This window comes from Vombatus ursinus, unplaced genomic scaffold (assembly GCF_900497805.2).
Source record: "Vombatus ursinus unplaced genomic scaffold, bare-nosed wombat genome assembly UNPS02014861.1, whole genome shotgun sequence".
NCBI classification, from domain to species: domain Eukaryota; kingdom Metazoa; phylum Chordata; class Mammalia; order Diprotodontia; family Vombatidae; genus Vombatus; species Vombatus ursinus.
The window spans coordinates 2,819,579-2,834,385 of NW_020954639.1; the positions used below are offsets into that span (position 1 = coordinate 2,819,579).

The 14,807-nt window shown below is 39.4% G+C and overlaps 1 protein-coding gene across 2 annotated transcripts in view; it reads left to right on the forward strand.

Annotated features, from left to right (window-relative positions):
- Positions 1 to 1,234: 1,234 nt before the first annotated feature.
- PFKP (phosphofructokinase, platelet) overlaps positions 1,235 to 14,807 on the forward strand; it is an 88,123-nt gene continuing 74,550 nt past the window's right edge. For both annotated transcript variants that reach the window (XM_027841597.1, XM_027841599.1), the window contains exon 1: positions 1,235 to 1,490. In XM_027841597.1, coding sequence (XP_027697398.1) covers positions 1,313 to 1,490 — 178 coding nt within the window. In that variant the 5' untranslated portion in view covers positions 1,235 to 1,312. The remainder of the gene's footprint in view (positions 1,491 to 14,807) is intronic.

Genomic DNA, 14,807 nt, shown 5'->3' on the forward strand with positions numbered 1-14,807 from the left:
ATAAAGCAATATATAAATGTGGGTTTTCCAGTGCACAATACTTGGGGCACCTCATGAGCTTATTAAAAAATGAATATTTAAAATGATCTTTTAAAAATTCTGATGTTGATATTGCTAACTCCTTATTGTCTGATCTATAAAACCTTCTCCCCATCCCCCCACCTCCACTACAACGGAACCTTCGTTTGTGATCTGGTGTTTTCTGAAAGTTGTTAAAGGCTTTTATGTGTGAAATATTTATTTACACAAGTTGCATAAGAAGCAATCCCAAAGCTCTATGACTAGGGTCACCTTGTTCCGCTAAGAGAGACTGGCTGGGTGCCATTGGGCTGGGCTAGGCTGTACACCTCTGGGAATGAAACCCAGTTGGAGAATTAGAAAACGTGAACCCCCGCTCCCCAAATTCTGACATTGTCTCTTTTTCACTAGTTAAATTTTACAGGATCACAAATTTGCAGCTGGAAAGGACCTCAGAGACGATCTAGCCCACCCCTATGCCCTCTTCCCAAAAGAGGGAACTGGGGCAAAGAGATCTGCCTAAGGCCACACAAAGAGTGAAGGGATATTTCTTCATCTACAGTCATACTGACAGGCTGAGCCCACGCCTCAAAATGCGATGGTCACAGCCCAGCGGACTTCTGCATAATAACCCAGCTAGGGAATAGGGATTTTCCCGGGGGCACATCCTAGCTGAAGGACCTTGCAGTGCTCTTCCTCCTCCATTCAACCATGGAATCCCTTCCCAACCTTTAGGCCTCAGCCTGCCCTCCCAGCTGAGGCACTGAGTGACGCCAGGAGGCGGTGGAGGCATGCATCTCGGCACGCAGCAGCTGAGACGCCTCCCAAATGCCCGACTACACCCTAAGTTTTTCCACCCATCTATGTCCAGCTCCGACCCTAACTTAAAACAGCGGGGATGGGCGGCACTACTCTAACCAAGGCTCTTTTCCGAGTGTAGATCACAATATCCTCTGCTCCTTCGATCTCTGCTAGCACCTGCAAAGGGACTCCCATTCCTACTTCCCCTCGCATCGCGGACTTGCCCCTCCACCTCCACCTCCACCGGGCTCAGAACACGTCCGGGCAAGGGAGCTTTCAGCATCGAGCCGGGATTGGAGCAGGGGCCTCCAGAAGCTCGCGGGAATTGGCTGGTGCCGCCGTCCATCTGCGCTTGAAGCGTTGCCCGGGAGGAGGCGGGGCTGGCGAAGGGGTGGAGCGTGCAGCGGCCGGTAGCTGCCCAGATACAGAGTGCTCGGCTTCTGGCTAGACCTCTGTGGATGCGCTGACTGCCCAGCAGACTAAAGCTGCAGCCATGGATTCCGGTAGTACACAAAGCAAGAAGACGCCCCAGTCACCAAAGGACCTGAGGACCCCGACTCCCATCACCAAGGCAAAGCTACCGTCGAGCAAGACAGACAAGAAATTGTTCGAGAATCTCTCTGGTGCTGGCAAAGTCATCGGGGTCCTCACTAGCGGCGGCGATGCCCAAGGTAACGCCCACGCCCGCGCCATCCTCGCAGGGTGACTGAGCTGGAGACGGGGATGTGGGGTGTGGGTACGACCCAAAAAAAGCAATGTTGTTTTTTTCCTCCTCCAAGTTGGAATTTTGGTGGCGGAATAAACCCAGATGAGGTTGGTATTCGCTACAAGAGACGGTTAGCGCTTGGTGCAACTTCTAGGAAGCGATCAGTCAATAAACAGTTATTAAGCGTCACCTGTATGCCAGGCACGGTGCTAAGCTCTGCTTCCACACACACCCCTGGGGACCTGACGCAGGCTGGATTGTGCCTGTCGGGAAGGGTAAGGGTTAAGGAAGGACGAAAGCGTTTTCCACCCATGCTGTGTAGCCGTAGCTCTCCTCTTCGTTTCGGGTGGAAAGAAACCCTCCTGGGTTTTCTCTGGCTCCTGCGGCTTGGCCTCCAGTCTTTCTATCGTTTGGGGCCTCTCTCCCGTGGATGGGAGCTGATGTGGAGGTTGAGGTGTGAGGAGTGCGATGTCTTGATCTTTGGTCTTTACTGCATTGCAGGGAGGCAGTGGTTTACGGGAAGTTCCTGGGGCCTTGCCCACGTTTTCCTTTCGCAGCCTGAAAGATAGCTAACGTTTTGCCCAGAGAAGTTGTCACGCCTTGCCCACCTCCTTCCCCACTCCTATCCCCCTCCCTCCCAGAACATCAAGGGAGCCTCTGCCCGCTTTCCTCAGTATATCAGGGTTTTATCTGAGCTTATGGAGAGGCTACTAAACAGAGACCCTATGGGTGACGCCTACTTAGGCTGGCTCAGTCCCCTTTCTCCAAATACTACCTCTGATCTCTGGAAAATGAGATATTTTATCTTCTGCGCCCACTCTCGCCCCGGCATCAGTGGATCCATGGCTGTAAACCAGTAGAGTTAATTTGGCAAGCCGTACTGTCAGAATCAAAAGCATGTCTAAAAGGTGGACCAGCCATCTTAGAATCATAGCATCCTAAATGGAAAGCATTTTTCGAAATTATTGAGTTCAACCTTCCTGATTTACACACTGAAGCCCAAAACGGGAAATGACTTGCCCAAAGTACTTCAGCTTTAGTTAATTGTATGGCTCCTGCATGCAAACCCCTCACATACACGAAATAACCCCGGTGCAATCCTCCTTCTCCTCTGCACTGTACTGAACTGTTTACTTTGTCACACTCAAACTACAGGTAGTCTCTGCTTTGGCTTCTAAGACTCCCGAGTGCATGGAAAGGGGGACTTTGGAGGGGCGTGCGTCTTTGCGGTCTTTGGGTTCTGCTTCCTCGAGGTGAGCAAGGTGTCTCTAGCTCTAAGACCCAAGTTGAGTAGCGGAGGCACACTGAGGCTCCTCCCTCCTCTCCGCGTGTGTACGTGATCCTCAGCCAGGCCTCCCTAATTCCGCCCTCGTGCGTCATCCTGGAGAGAAATTGCCTTTCTCCTCCTTCTTCTTCTCTTCTTCCTTCTCCTCCTCCGCATGCAATTACAGAACTGGTGAATCCTCCTCGGAGGGCTCAGTCCTTGCCTCCCAGACCCAAGGGCTGGATAAGGCTGGGCTGCGCTGCGCTGTCCAGCCCGGGGCAGTAGTCCCAAAAGCTCCAGGAACCCAAGCATCCCTCTCATTCCACCCTCCCTCATTCTCTAAAGCTGTAGAAAGACCATCCTGAGGCGTTGCAGAGGACTTTGCAGGGATTGGGGGTGACATTTTTACCCCTTGTCCGAGGGCAGGCACATCCCGATCAGACTTCTGTACGACACCCTTATAAGGGCAATTAAAAGCACCTACTCCTTTGCCCCACCTACCCCCCCCCCCCATGCTTCCTGCTAGAGTGAATTGGATTCAAGAGTGGATTTCTGGGAGGCAAGCAGGAGCCATACAATTAACTAAAGCTATGTAAGAAGTCGATTATTTGAAAGAAAGAGGACTGAAAAAAAGGCAGCAAATGGGGGGGGGGGAGAAGTAACTGTTGGTACTTTAGGAATTCATTCATTCTTTGAGTAGATGTTTATCATTTCACTAATTCCTCCCTTGTGCAAGGCACCATACTAGCAATCTAAGGTCATCTAGGAATGCAATGAAGGGCATAAAGGACCTGCAGGCCTGTATCTGACATTTTACTAGAACAAAGAACCTGGGAGGGGAAAGGGAATATGACTCAGGTTCCGGAGGCCTGTGACTTATCTAAGTCACCCAGGGACTTCAAGGTCAGGCCTTTAGAAAAGGGTTTATATATACATATAAATGTATGTGTGTGTGTGTGTATGTATTATTGATGCCTTTTTGCATGGTGGTCATCAGAATTGCCAGGCATCAATTTGCCAAATGATAATTTAAATTCTTTTGGATTATTTCTGCATTCACTTCCCCCCAAAATAAAAAGGTTTTTTTTTTTAAATTCCTGATCCATTGTATTACTGAAATCGGAAAATTCAAGCATTTGCCAAAGTATTTTATTTACACATAGCCATATGGAGTTAATAACTGAGCTGCAAAAAAGTCCAGTTTTTCTGTTTTTTACTCTTGTTAGTCTTGATAAATTAGATATAGCAAGGGATGACATTCATTGATTTTTTATGTATCTAGAATTTCTAAAAAACAAAACACAATTTTAAGACTTATGTGTCATTAAATTTAAAAGGTGGGAACTTCTATATAGCCATAAGAAATGTATAGCTTTAGTCAACCTATCTGGGCACATAAGTGTTTGTTCTGTGAAAGTGAGCATTACTAATATTTGCAAAACAGTTGAAATGCCTATCTTCACTAGATTCTGCTTCTGCTACTAGTTTTTGGTTTTTTGTTTTTTTTTTAACCATCTTCCAGCAGCTACTGAATATCAGTGTCAGGGTTACATTAGAAGTCATTTTAAAATTGCTGTATGTATGTAAAGGGCTTTCATCTTCTCTGTAGAGTTGTTGAAACATTTCAAGTAAATCATCATTAGTATCACTGTTGTGGTAAGTACTAACTTTTGTCCGTACTTCTTTTATCCCCTGATTTATAGAAATTGGCTGGATATCAAGAAATTAAACAACAGCTCTTTAAATTTGGAATAACCTTGATATACGATATGGTTAAAAACTCAAAATTGAAATGAATCCACTATTCAAAGTAGCCTGAATTTCCTGGTAGGAAAAGTTATAAAATTGTGGAGTCTGTAGCTATGCAAAGGAGAATGGAACAGTCTTTCAGTTAAATATTTCCTCTTTCCTACTCAAGCACATGTACTCCAAAATGATTTTCTTTAGGGCCAAAATTTTTTAGATGGATTTTAGGCGCCATTATATGGATAGCAGAAAAAGAATGTAAGAGGTTATGTCCCAACATAGATTAATTTATATGTGTTTACTAAGCAAATAAGTTCCTTTGGAATTTGTATTATTTAAATTGTGTACAATAAAACAAAACTTCCAAGAGAATTTTTGCAAAGGACATTATCCTTTACACCCTTATCCTCTACTGCAAGTATCCTTTTTTTTATAACAAAATTAGAGGATCAGTTTTAATTTTCTTTCTTGATCTGACTACATTTTACTATTTTTTAATGTAAATTATTTTAACATTCTTTTTTACATCTAGCCCTTCCCCCACCCATTGAGAAGGCAAGCAATGTGATATCAATTATATATGTAAAGTCATGCAAAACATATCCATATGAGCCATGTTGCAAAAAGGGGTGGGGAGGGGCAAGAAAAATAAAGAAAGTAGAAAAAGCTATGCATCAATTTTAAAGCAAGCATTTTTTACTTGGGCTCCAGGAACTTTAAGATAGATAGATAGATAGAGAGAGAGAGAGAGAGAGAGGGAGAGAGAGAGATAAACTCTTGTAGTTGGTAATTGGTTTCCTTTACAATTCTAGGTATTTTATTTTATTCATTTAAAAATATTATTCTGAGAAGAGGTCCATTGGTATCAATAGGCTGGCAAAGGAATCTTAAAAGATTAAGAACTAGAACTTGCTCTGAAAGGAAAGGGACTTCTTCATTAAAAAAAATATATATTTTTTTACATTCATTTTTTTTAATTGAGTTCCAAATTCTCCCCATCAGGTCCTCCCTCACTAATTGAGAAGGCAAGCAATATGATATCATTTCTACATGTAAAGTCATGCAAAACATGTTTCCATATTAGCCATATTACCCAAAAAAAGGCAAGAAAAGTAAAATTTTAAAAATTAAATTAATAAAGAAATAAAGAAAGTTTAAAAAATTAACCTTCAGTTTGTACTCAGAGTCCATCAGTTCTCTTTGTGGAGATAGATAGCATTTTTTCATCATGGGTCCTTCTGAATTGTCATGTATCAGAGTGGCTAAGTCTTTTACAGTTGATCATCCTTACAATATTGCTGTTACTATGTACCTTGTTCTTCTGGTTCAGCTCACTTCACTTTGCATCAGTTCATGTAAGACTTCCCAGGTTTTTCTGAAACCATCTCCCTGATCATTTCTTTTTTTCCCCTGATCATTTCTTACAGAACAATAGTATTCTATCACAATCATATAACACAACTTGTTGAACCATTTCCCAATTGAAGGTCATCTTCTCAATCTCCAATTCTTTGCCAGCACAAAAAGAGCCACTATAAATTTTTTGCATAATTAGGTCCTTTTCCCTTTTTTTTTTTTTAATCTCTTTGGGATACAGACCTAATAGTGGTATTGATGGGCCAAAGGGTATGTACATTTTTATAGCCATTTGGGCACAGTTCCAAATTGTTCTCCAGAATGTTTGGACCAGTTCACTACTCTACCCAAGGTGCATTAGGGTCCCTAGGAAAAAGGCTTCTTAAAAATCTCTTTGTGCTTTAGTAACAGTTGACTGGAAACTCAGATTAGTATTTCAAAACCTCTTACTGGCTCTATGTATGTGAGCTCATTCTGTATCCTAGAAGAAAGTGACTCTTTTGAATCCTGCCTCTGTTTCTTACTAGCTTTGTGGGCAACCTGTTTGCCCTGGGTCTTGGTTTTCTCATTTATATCATAAATGGATGGTCTCTTCCAGCTTAAAACCTGTAATAATTGAATCTTTTCTGACTCCAAGCTGAAATAAACTTTGGATTTAGTCTGGGCATGTGATTGCATCTGTGTGGGAGAAGTCTCAGTGCATCACTTCCTCAAAGCAAAACAGCAACTCATCTACAATTTATAGCTTTAACAAGCTGTCTAATGGCACTGAGGTAATGATTGACTCAGACTTATAGCCTGTATGTATCAAGAGGCAGAGCTTGAACCCACCCTTACTCAAAGATTTCCTCCTGAAGAGCCCAACGGGGGCAGGGGGGAAGAAGAGAGGAGAGAGAGAAGAGAAGAGGAGAGGAGAGGAGAGGAGAGGGGGGGAGAGGAGAGGGGAGAGGAGGTGACTACCTTTTCATCATTGAGTAAATCATATCACTTCCCCGGGCATTCATTTCCTCATCTGCAAAATGAAGGAATTGGACTAGGAGACCTCTGAAGTCCCTTCCAGCTCTAAACCTGTTATCCTATTATCCTTGTACCTGGTAGTAGGAATACCTATTCCTAACTCCTGGTTGGCCCTTATCACTATATCATGCTGTCTTTTGTTTCCACCTTTTATTTCATGCTGAGTGACTGTTGTCTGGCCTTAGATCAGAGTGAAGTCTGCAAAGAGCTGAAATCTGCAACTTTGGCCCCTATTATTACTATGCACTAACTAAGTCACTCTGGTTAATGGTTTCCTAGATTAGTGATTCCCCTAAGTACTGCTTTGGCTGCATCTCATAAATTTTGTTATGTTGTCTCATTGTTGTCATTCTCTTAAATGGAATTATTGATTGTTTCTATGATTTATTCTTTGACCTACTTATTCTTTAGGATGAGATTATATAGTTTCCAACTAATTTTTAATCTATCTTTCCTCTGGTCTTTATTGAATGCAATTTTGTTGCATTATGATCTCAAAAGGATACATTGATATTTCTGCCTTTCTGCATTTTGTTGTGAGGAGTTTATGGCATAATACATGGTCAGTTTTTGTGTAGGTGCTATGTACCACTGAAAAAAGGTACATTCCTTTCTATTCCCATTCAGTTTTCTCCAGAGGTCTATCATATCTATCTTTTCTAAAATATGATTCATCTCCTCAACTTTTTCTTTGTTAACTTTTTGGTTAGATTTATCTAGTTCTGAGAGGGGAAAGTTGAGGTCCCCCACTGGTACAGTTTTACCGTCTATTACTGATTTAGCTTCTCCTTTAAAAATTTAGATATGATACTATTTGGTGCATATGTTTAGTAATGATATTACTTCATTGTCTATCATACCTTTTAGCAAGATGTAGTTTCCTTCCTTACCTCTTTTAATTAAATCTGGTTTTGCTTTTGCTTTGTCAGAGATCATGATTGCTACCCCTGCTTTTTTTTTTAACTTCAGCTGCAGCATAATAGATTCTGTTCCAACTCCTTACCTTTAATCTATATGTGTCTCTGTGCTTCAAATGTGTTTCTTGTAAACAACATACTGTATGATTCTTGGGTTTGGTTTTTTTTTTTTTTTTTGGCTAGGCAATGGGGTTAAGTGACTTGCCCAGGGTCACACAGCTAGTAAGTGTTACATGTCTGAGGCCGGATTTGAACTCAGGTCCTCCTGAATCTAGGGCCGGTGCTCTATCCACTGCGCCAACTACCTGCCCCGATGACTCTTGTTTTTAACCCATTCTTTTAACCCATATCCACTTTTGTTATGGGTGAGTTTATCCCATTCACATTTATAGTTATGATAACTAACTGTATATTTCCCTCCATCCTATTTTTCCCTTGTTAATTTTCTCTCTCTCTCTCTCTCACACACACACACACACACACACACACACCCACGCACCTTTCACCCTGTCCCTTCTCACAAGTATTTTACTTCTGACCACCACTTCCCCGGTCTGCCTTCCTTTCTATCAGTCCTCTACCCTTATCTTATACCTAGCCCTTTTCACTTCTCTGTGTAAGATTAGTAGACCCATCTTCCCTCTTTGAGCCAATTCTGATCAGAGTAAGGTTCAGGTTTGACTAATCACTCTCCACCACCACCCATCTTCCCCTCTACTGTAATAGTTCTTTCACACCTCTTTTATGTAAAATAATTTACCCCATGCTATTTCTCCCTTCCTTCTCCCCTTGCTATCTTCTGTCTCACCCCTTGATTTTTTTAATATCATCCCATCATAGCCAACTCAAACCCTTGCCCTCTGTCTGTGTATACTCTTTCTAGTTGCCTTTAGAGTAATAAAGTTCTTAATAGTTACAAGTATCATCTTGCCATATAGGAATAAAAACAGTTTCATCTTTTTGAATCACTTACATTTTCTCTTTCCTGTTTATCCTTTTATGCTTCTCTTGAGTCTTATTTTTTATTAAATTTCTTTTCAGCTCTAATCTTTTAGTCAGGAATTCTTGAAAGTCCTCTTTTTATTAAATGTCCATTTTTCTCCTTAATTTTATTTTTTTAAATCATCCCATCATAGTCAACTCAAACATGCACCCTCTGTGTTTGTATACTCCTTCTAACTGCCCCAATAATGATAAAGTTTTTACAAGTATTGTCTTCCCACATAAAATTGTAACAGTTTAACCTTTTTGAATCCTTTATGATTTCCCTTGAGTCTGCTATGTGAAAGTCTAATTTTCTTTTCAGCTCTTGTCTTTTCATTAGGAATGCTTAAAAGTCCTCTATTTCCTTAAATATCAATTTCTTTTCCCCTGAAGTATTATGTTCAGTTTTGCTGGGTGGGTTATTCTTGATCGTAATCCTAGATACTTTGCCTTTAGGAATATCATATTCCAAGCCCTATGATCCTTCAATGTAGGGGCTGCTAAATCTTGGGTGATCCTAACTGTGGCTTCATAATATTTGAATTATTTCTGACTGCTTGCAATATTTTCTCCTTGATCTGTGAGGTCTGGAATTTACCTATAATATTCCTTGGAGTTTTCATTTTGGGATCTTTTTCAGGAGGTGATCAGGGGATTCTTTCAATTTCTATTTTACCCTCTGGTTCTAGGATATTAGGGCAACTTTCCTTAACAATTTCTTGAAATATGATGTCTAGGCTCTTTCTTTGTTCTTGGCTTTTAGGTAGTTCAATAATTCTTAAATTACCTCTCCTCAATGTGTTTGCCAGGTCAGTTCTTTTTCCAATGAGATATTTCACATTTTCTTTTTTTTTCATTCTTTTAATTCTATTTTATTGTTTTTTGGTGTCTCATGGAGTCATTAGCTCCCAGTTCCTCAATTCTAATTTTTAAGAAATTATTTTATTCAGTGAGCTTTTGTATCTTTTTTTTCCATTTGACCAATTCTACTTTTTAAGGAGTTGTTTTCAGTGAATTTTTATACCTCTTTCCATTTGGTCAATCATGCTTTTTCTCTTCAGTGAACTTCTGTGCCTCTTTTACCATTTGGCCAATTCTGTTTTTTAAAATGTTATTCCTGTCTGTATTTGTGTGTGTGTGTGTGCCTCTTTTATCAAGCTGTTGACTCTCTTTTCATAATTTTTTTTACATCACTCATTTCTTTTCCCATTTTTTCTCCACCTCTCTTATTTGATTTTTAAAAATCTTTTTGAACTCTTCAAGGAATTTTTGTTGGGTTGTGTTCAATTTTTCTTGGAGGCTTGTTGTCTTCTGAGATTGTGTCTTGATCTTCCCTGTTGCCATAGTAATTTTTTATGATCAGATTTTTTTTAAATTGTTGTTTGCTCAGTTTCCCAGCCTATTTCTTGACTTGTAAATCAACATTAAAGTTTGGCTCTGCTTCTATGGTGGATACAAGAACACTGTTCCAAGCTCTAAGTTTTTAGTGCTGTTGTTTTCAGAGCTAAAGTCTATAGGTTTTCAGTGGTTCCAAGGTGGTATGATCTAAGGAGAAGTGTGGTCATTGTTCTCTCTGGCTTGTCTCTGTTGTTCCCCTGAAGCCACAAGTGCTGTCACTCCTGTTGACTCTGGAACTGTGACTGGGTCCCCTGCTTTACTGCAACTGTAATCTCTAATTCTCCTTTCTGCCTTGAAATTGAGACCAGGGCTCCCTTATGATCAATCACAAGCACTGTTCTCCACCCTGGCAGCTCCTAGTGCTAGAGCATCTCTTAGTCTTGGAACTGTGACTAGGTCCCTTGCTCTCCTGTGATTGCACTTCACCCTGGGACTATAACCCAGAACCACTTTTGGGCAATGCAATAGGGTCCTCAACTCAGCACCAGGAAAGGGCACCCTGGTCTGAGAGCTCCTGAAGCTGCTGCTGTCGCTAATGCAGCCACCTCCAGGGCCTGTAACACACTATACTCTGGGGCCAACAGCCATCACCCTGTGTGACAGACTCTTTCTGCCAACCTCTTATGTTGTCTTGAGCTGGAAAATGGTTTCACTCTGACCTTTTGTTTGTTCTGCCACTCCAGAATTTTATTTGAGGCATTTTTTTTTTTAGGCAATCGAGGTTAAGTGACTTGCCCAGGGTCACACAGCTAGTAAGTGTCAAGTGTTTGGTCTGAGGCTGGATTTGAACTCAGGTCCTCCTGACTTCAGGGCCGGGGCTCTATCCACTGAGCCACCTAGCTGCTCCTTTTGAGGCATTATTTTAAAGCTGTTTGGTGTGTGTGTTTGTGTGTGTGTTGGGGGGGTATTTGGAACAGTTCAGGTGAGTTACTGTTTCTACTCCATCATCTTGGTTCTGCTCCAAGAAACTTTCTTTAAAGCACTGTTTCTCAAACTTTTTGGTACCAGGACCTCTTTATACTCTGAAAAATTCTTGAGTACCCTCCCAAGAGCTTTTGTTTATGTTGGTTATGTCTATCAATATTTGCCATGTTAGAAATTGAAACATATTATTTTGTTATGACAATAGTCTTGACTTTGAGGACTCCCTGAGAGGATCTCTAGGACCATCAGAGGTTCTCAGATCACACTTTGATAATGGCTGTTCTGCGAACATAGAAATACCTAGAAACAGGAAGAATGCTTATGGGTGATAGTTTTGCAGGTGATTTTGAAATTTCCTCCCTCTTAGAGACAAAAGAATAGCATATAAAAAATTAGATCTTTTTATTCTGAACTGTTCAATAGAAAGTCAAAGAAAACTTCATAGAAAAATTGATTTATTCTAACTAGCATTTGGGTTCATAATCTGACTCCCAGAATCATGGTGTGTTAATACAGACACACACACACACATACACTGTTTTTGGCATTTTTATAAGTATATCCTATACTCAAATCCTCTTCTCATGCTTTATTTTGGCATAGAGGTGATCCTGGGTTCCCAAAAAGCATGCCATCTGGCTTCAGGTACCATATGGTGATGGACTGTATATTCAAGTGATGAATTTTTAGCCATAACAACTCTCAAAGACCATCTGCTGCTTCAGAGGGAGATAATTATGTGGGTCCATGGAAAAATTAAACCAACAAAATTACAAATCTTTGAAACAGTGTGTGTGTGTGTATTACAGATACAGTACATAAGATTATAGATTTAGATGGTAATCAAGTCCAATTTCATCATTTTACAGTTAAGAAAACTGAGGCCAAGAGAAGTTTAAGCAACTTGCCAAAACCACACAAGAATTAAGCTAATGCTATCATTGGGTTTCACACTAAGGTCTTCTTCCAAAACTAGTGTTCTCTTTTCCCCATACCATAAATGACATAGACTTACAGGACAGCTATCATACAATACACTAACGTTTTCTCCATTGACCTCAGAAAAGTACTGGGTTTAATGACAGAATCTAAATCCCAGTTCTTCTACTTAACTGCCTGTGTGAGTTTGGATAGGTAGCTTCATCTTTATGGGGTCCAGGGGTTTTCTTGATTGAGAAAATCAATAGGCTAGACTAGTTTACTTCCAAGTCTTTTGCAGCTCTATATCATAAGCTCCTATGAAATATGTGTGCATGCAACTTAGTACTTACAAAATGGAAGTCTTTGGGGGAATTCCCCTGGCTTTGGATAAAATCATGCTTGGCTCCTCTTCATTGCTGTCCTAGTGAACTTAGTAGAATTCTCTGTCAGATGTAAATTACCTCCTTCAACACCTACCTCAGAACTCTTCTCCAAGGAGCACCTAACTTATTAGCTTCACCTGATATCTACTTTTTTCTCATATGTGAAATGACAAAGTCAGACTACATCCCATATCTCTCCTTTACTTTTATCTTTTTTTTTTTTTAGCTCTTGAATACTTAATTTGTTTAGTATGATGGATGATTTTACCTATTAGGCCCTTTTAAGTATATTCATAGAAAATGCATATTACATCTTTTTATATTTGCATATTAGCTATTTCTAATGGCTATTAAAGCTTAAAACTGCTTTGTGATTTTGAAGGTATCCTACATTATAATAATTGCCATATTTATTTCTCTGCACTGCTTTTTGTTGACTTAAGATTGTTCATTCAGTAGACCTAAGTAGTTACAAGTTCCCACTTGCATTTGAGTAATGTAATGTGGGTCTCTAGAAGTTCATAGCAGCACTAAGTTCACTGAAGAAAAATTTGTTTTGGAGGAAATATTTGTTTATTTGGAGGAAATGTTTGTGTAGATTTTAATATAGTGAACTAATCTAATAGGTAGAGTGTACTGCTTAATGTGAAATCCTTTTTAGTGAAATTTTATATACTATATATATAATATATAATATTATATATATACATATATATGTGTGTGTTTGTGTGTGTGTGTATATATATATATATATATATATGGGGAAGTGGCTTTTAGGTTTCTCTGACCTTGGAATTATTCTTTTGTTAATGTTCATAGCTTTTTAAGCAAGCTAAAAGCTTTGGGTGGTTGAAGCCCTGGTTGCAGAACTAAGCTTATTGCCTTTGTCATCTGACCTCCTACCTCTCCTCACACAAATAAACAAAATATACCAAAGATCTGGCAAAGCATTGATTTTTAAGAGGAAACCATAAGGACACATTATATTTGTTAGTTTTCAGGGTCTTAACAGATTCATTAACAGTAACCTGTTGAGAAGCCTCTAATTGAAGAATGAGACATATTATTTCTTGAGGATCTTTTAATCACCCCAAAATGTTATTTTAATTATAACATCTAAATTTGTACATTATCTGCTTTGGGAAAGAATTATAAAATAAAAGGTCCCAAGAATTTTGTTTTTTAAATTAGATTCAATTTCTCAATCTGATCTCTTAGAAAAAAGTGATTTATATTTAAGGCCAGTTATTCTTTATAGCTAAATACTAGATTAATAATATAATCATTGTTTCATATTTACATTTTTAAATGACCTGGGCCTCATTAAAAATTGGAGAAAGATTTTTATTTTATTCTTGTTTTTATTTTAAGAACTTCAGAAGTTACTCAAAAGAACTTAAGAACTTTAAGTTACTCTTAAAGAACTTATCAGAAATAGGGAGGGCATAAACTAAATTTAATTCAATTCAGTAAACATTTGGGAAAAGCTCTCAGTATGAAGTCAGAAAACTTGGGTTTGAATCCTGGCTCTTTCCTGCCATTTACTATGACCATGTCCCTTCACATCTTGCGCCTAACTTTTCTTATCTGTAACTGAAGAGGTTGAACTAGATGACCCATAAAGATCCCTTCCCACTCTAAATCTAGGATCCCTTGACTCCAATTAAGTATTTGAGAAATTTCTTACACTTAATGCATGAACACATGTAGAAAATTATGGATTTAAAAAAAAGGATCCAAATATTAAATTTTAAAAAGCATGAATAATAATTATGAAGGAAAAGCATGGAAATAGCGTGGGAAATAATAATTCAATTCAAAACAGTTAGTATACATCTATTATATGTTGCTAGGAGCTAAAGATTCACCAATGAAATTCTGCTCTGGAGATAGGACGTGTTGATAGATGAGAGTAGCACAAGAAAGAGAGTGATGGGGTCAAAGAATAGGCCAACTCAAATTGTTTTAGGAACATTTTGGGAAGGATAGAACACTTATTGTGTGGGGATGGACTTATAGGGAGAACAAGCTTCATGGAAGCTTGAGGAAGTATTACTGTGGGAAGAAAAGGATTTTGACCAGGAAGTGTCATTCAAACAATGGGGCACTTTCTGTGAATGGACAGAAATGGGAAATGATAGATCAAAGAATAGCAAGGAATATCTAGTATCGGGTTTGTCTGAAATGTAAAACCTGGAAAGAATGATATGAAGTAAGGTTAGGGAGGCAGATAGAAGCTAGATTGTGGAGGATCTTGAATGGCAAGCTTAGGAATGTGTATTTTATCCTACAACCTATTGTTATACAAGGTTTGGAGGCAGGAGAGTGATAGGGTGATAAGTAATTTTTTTTAATTAGAAATTTTTTTGAAC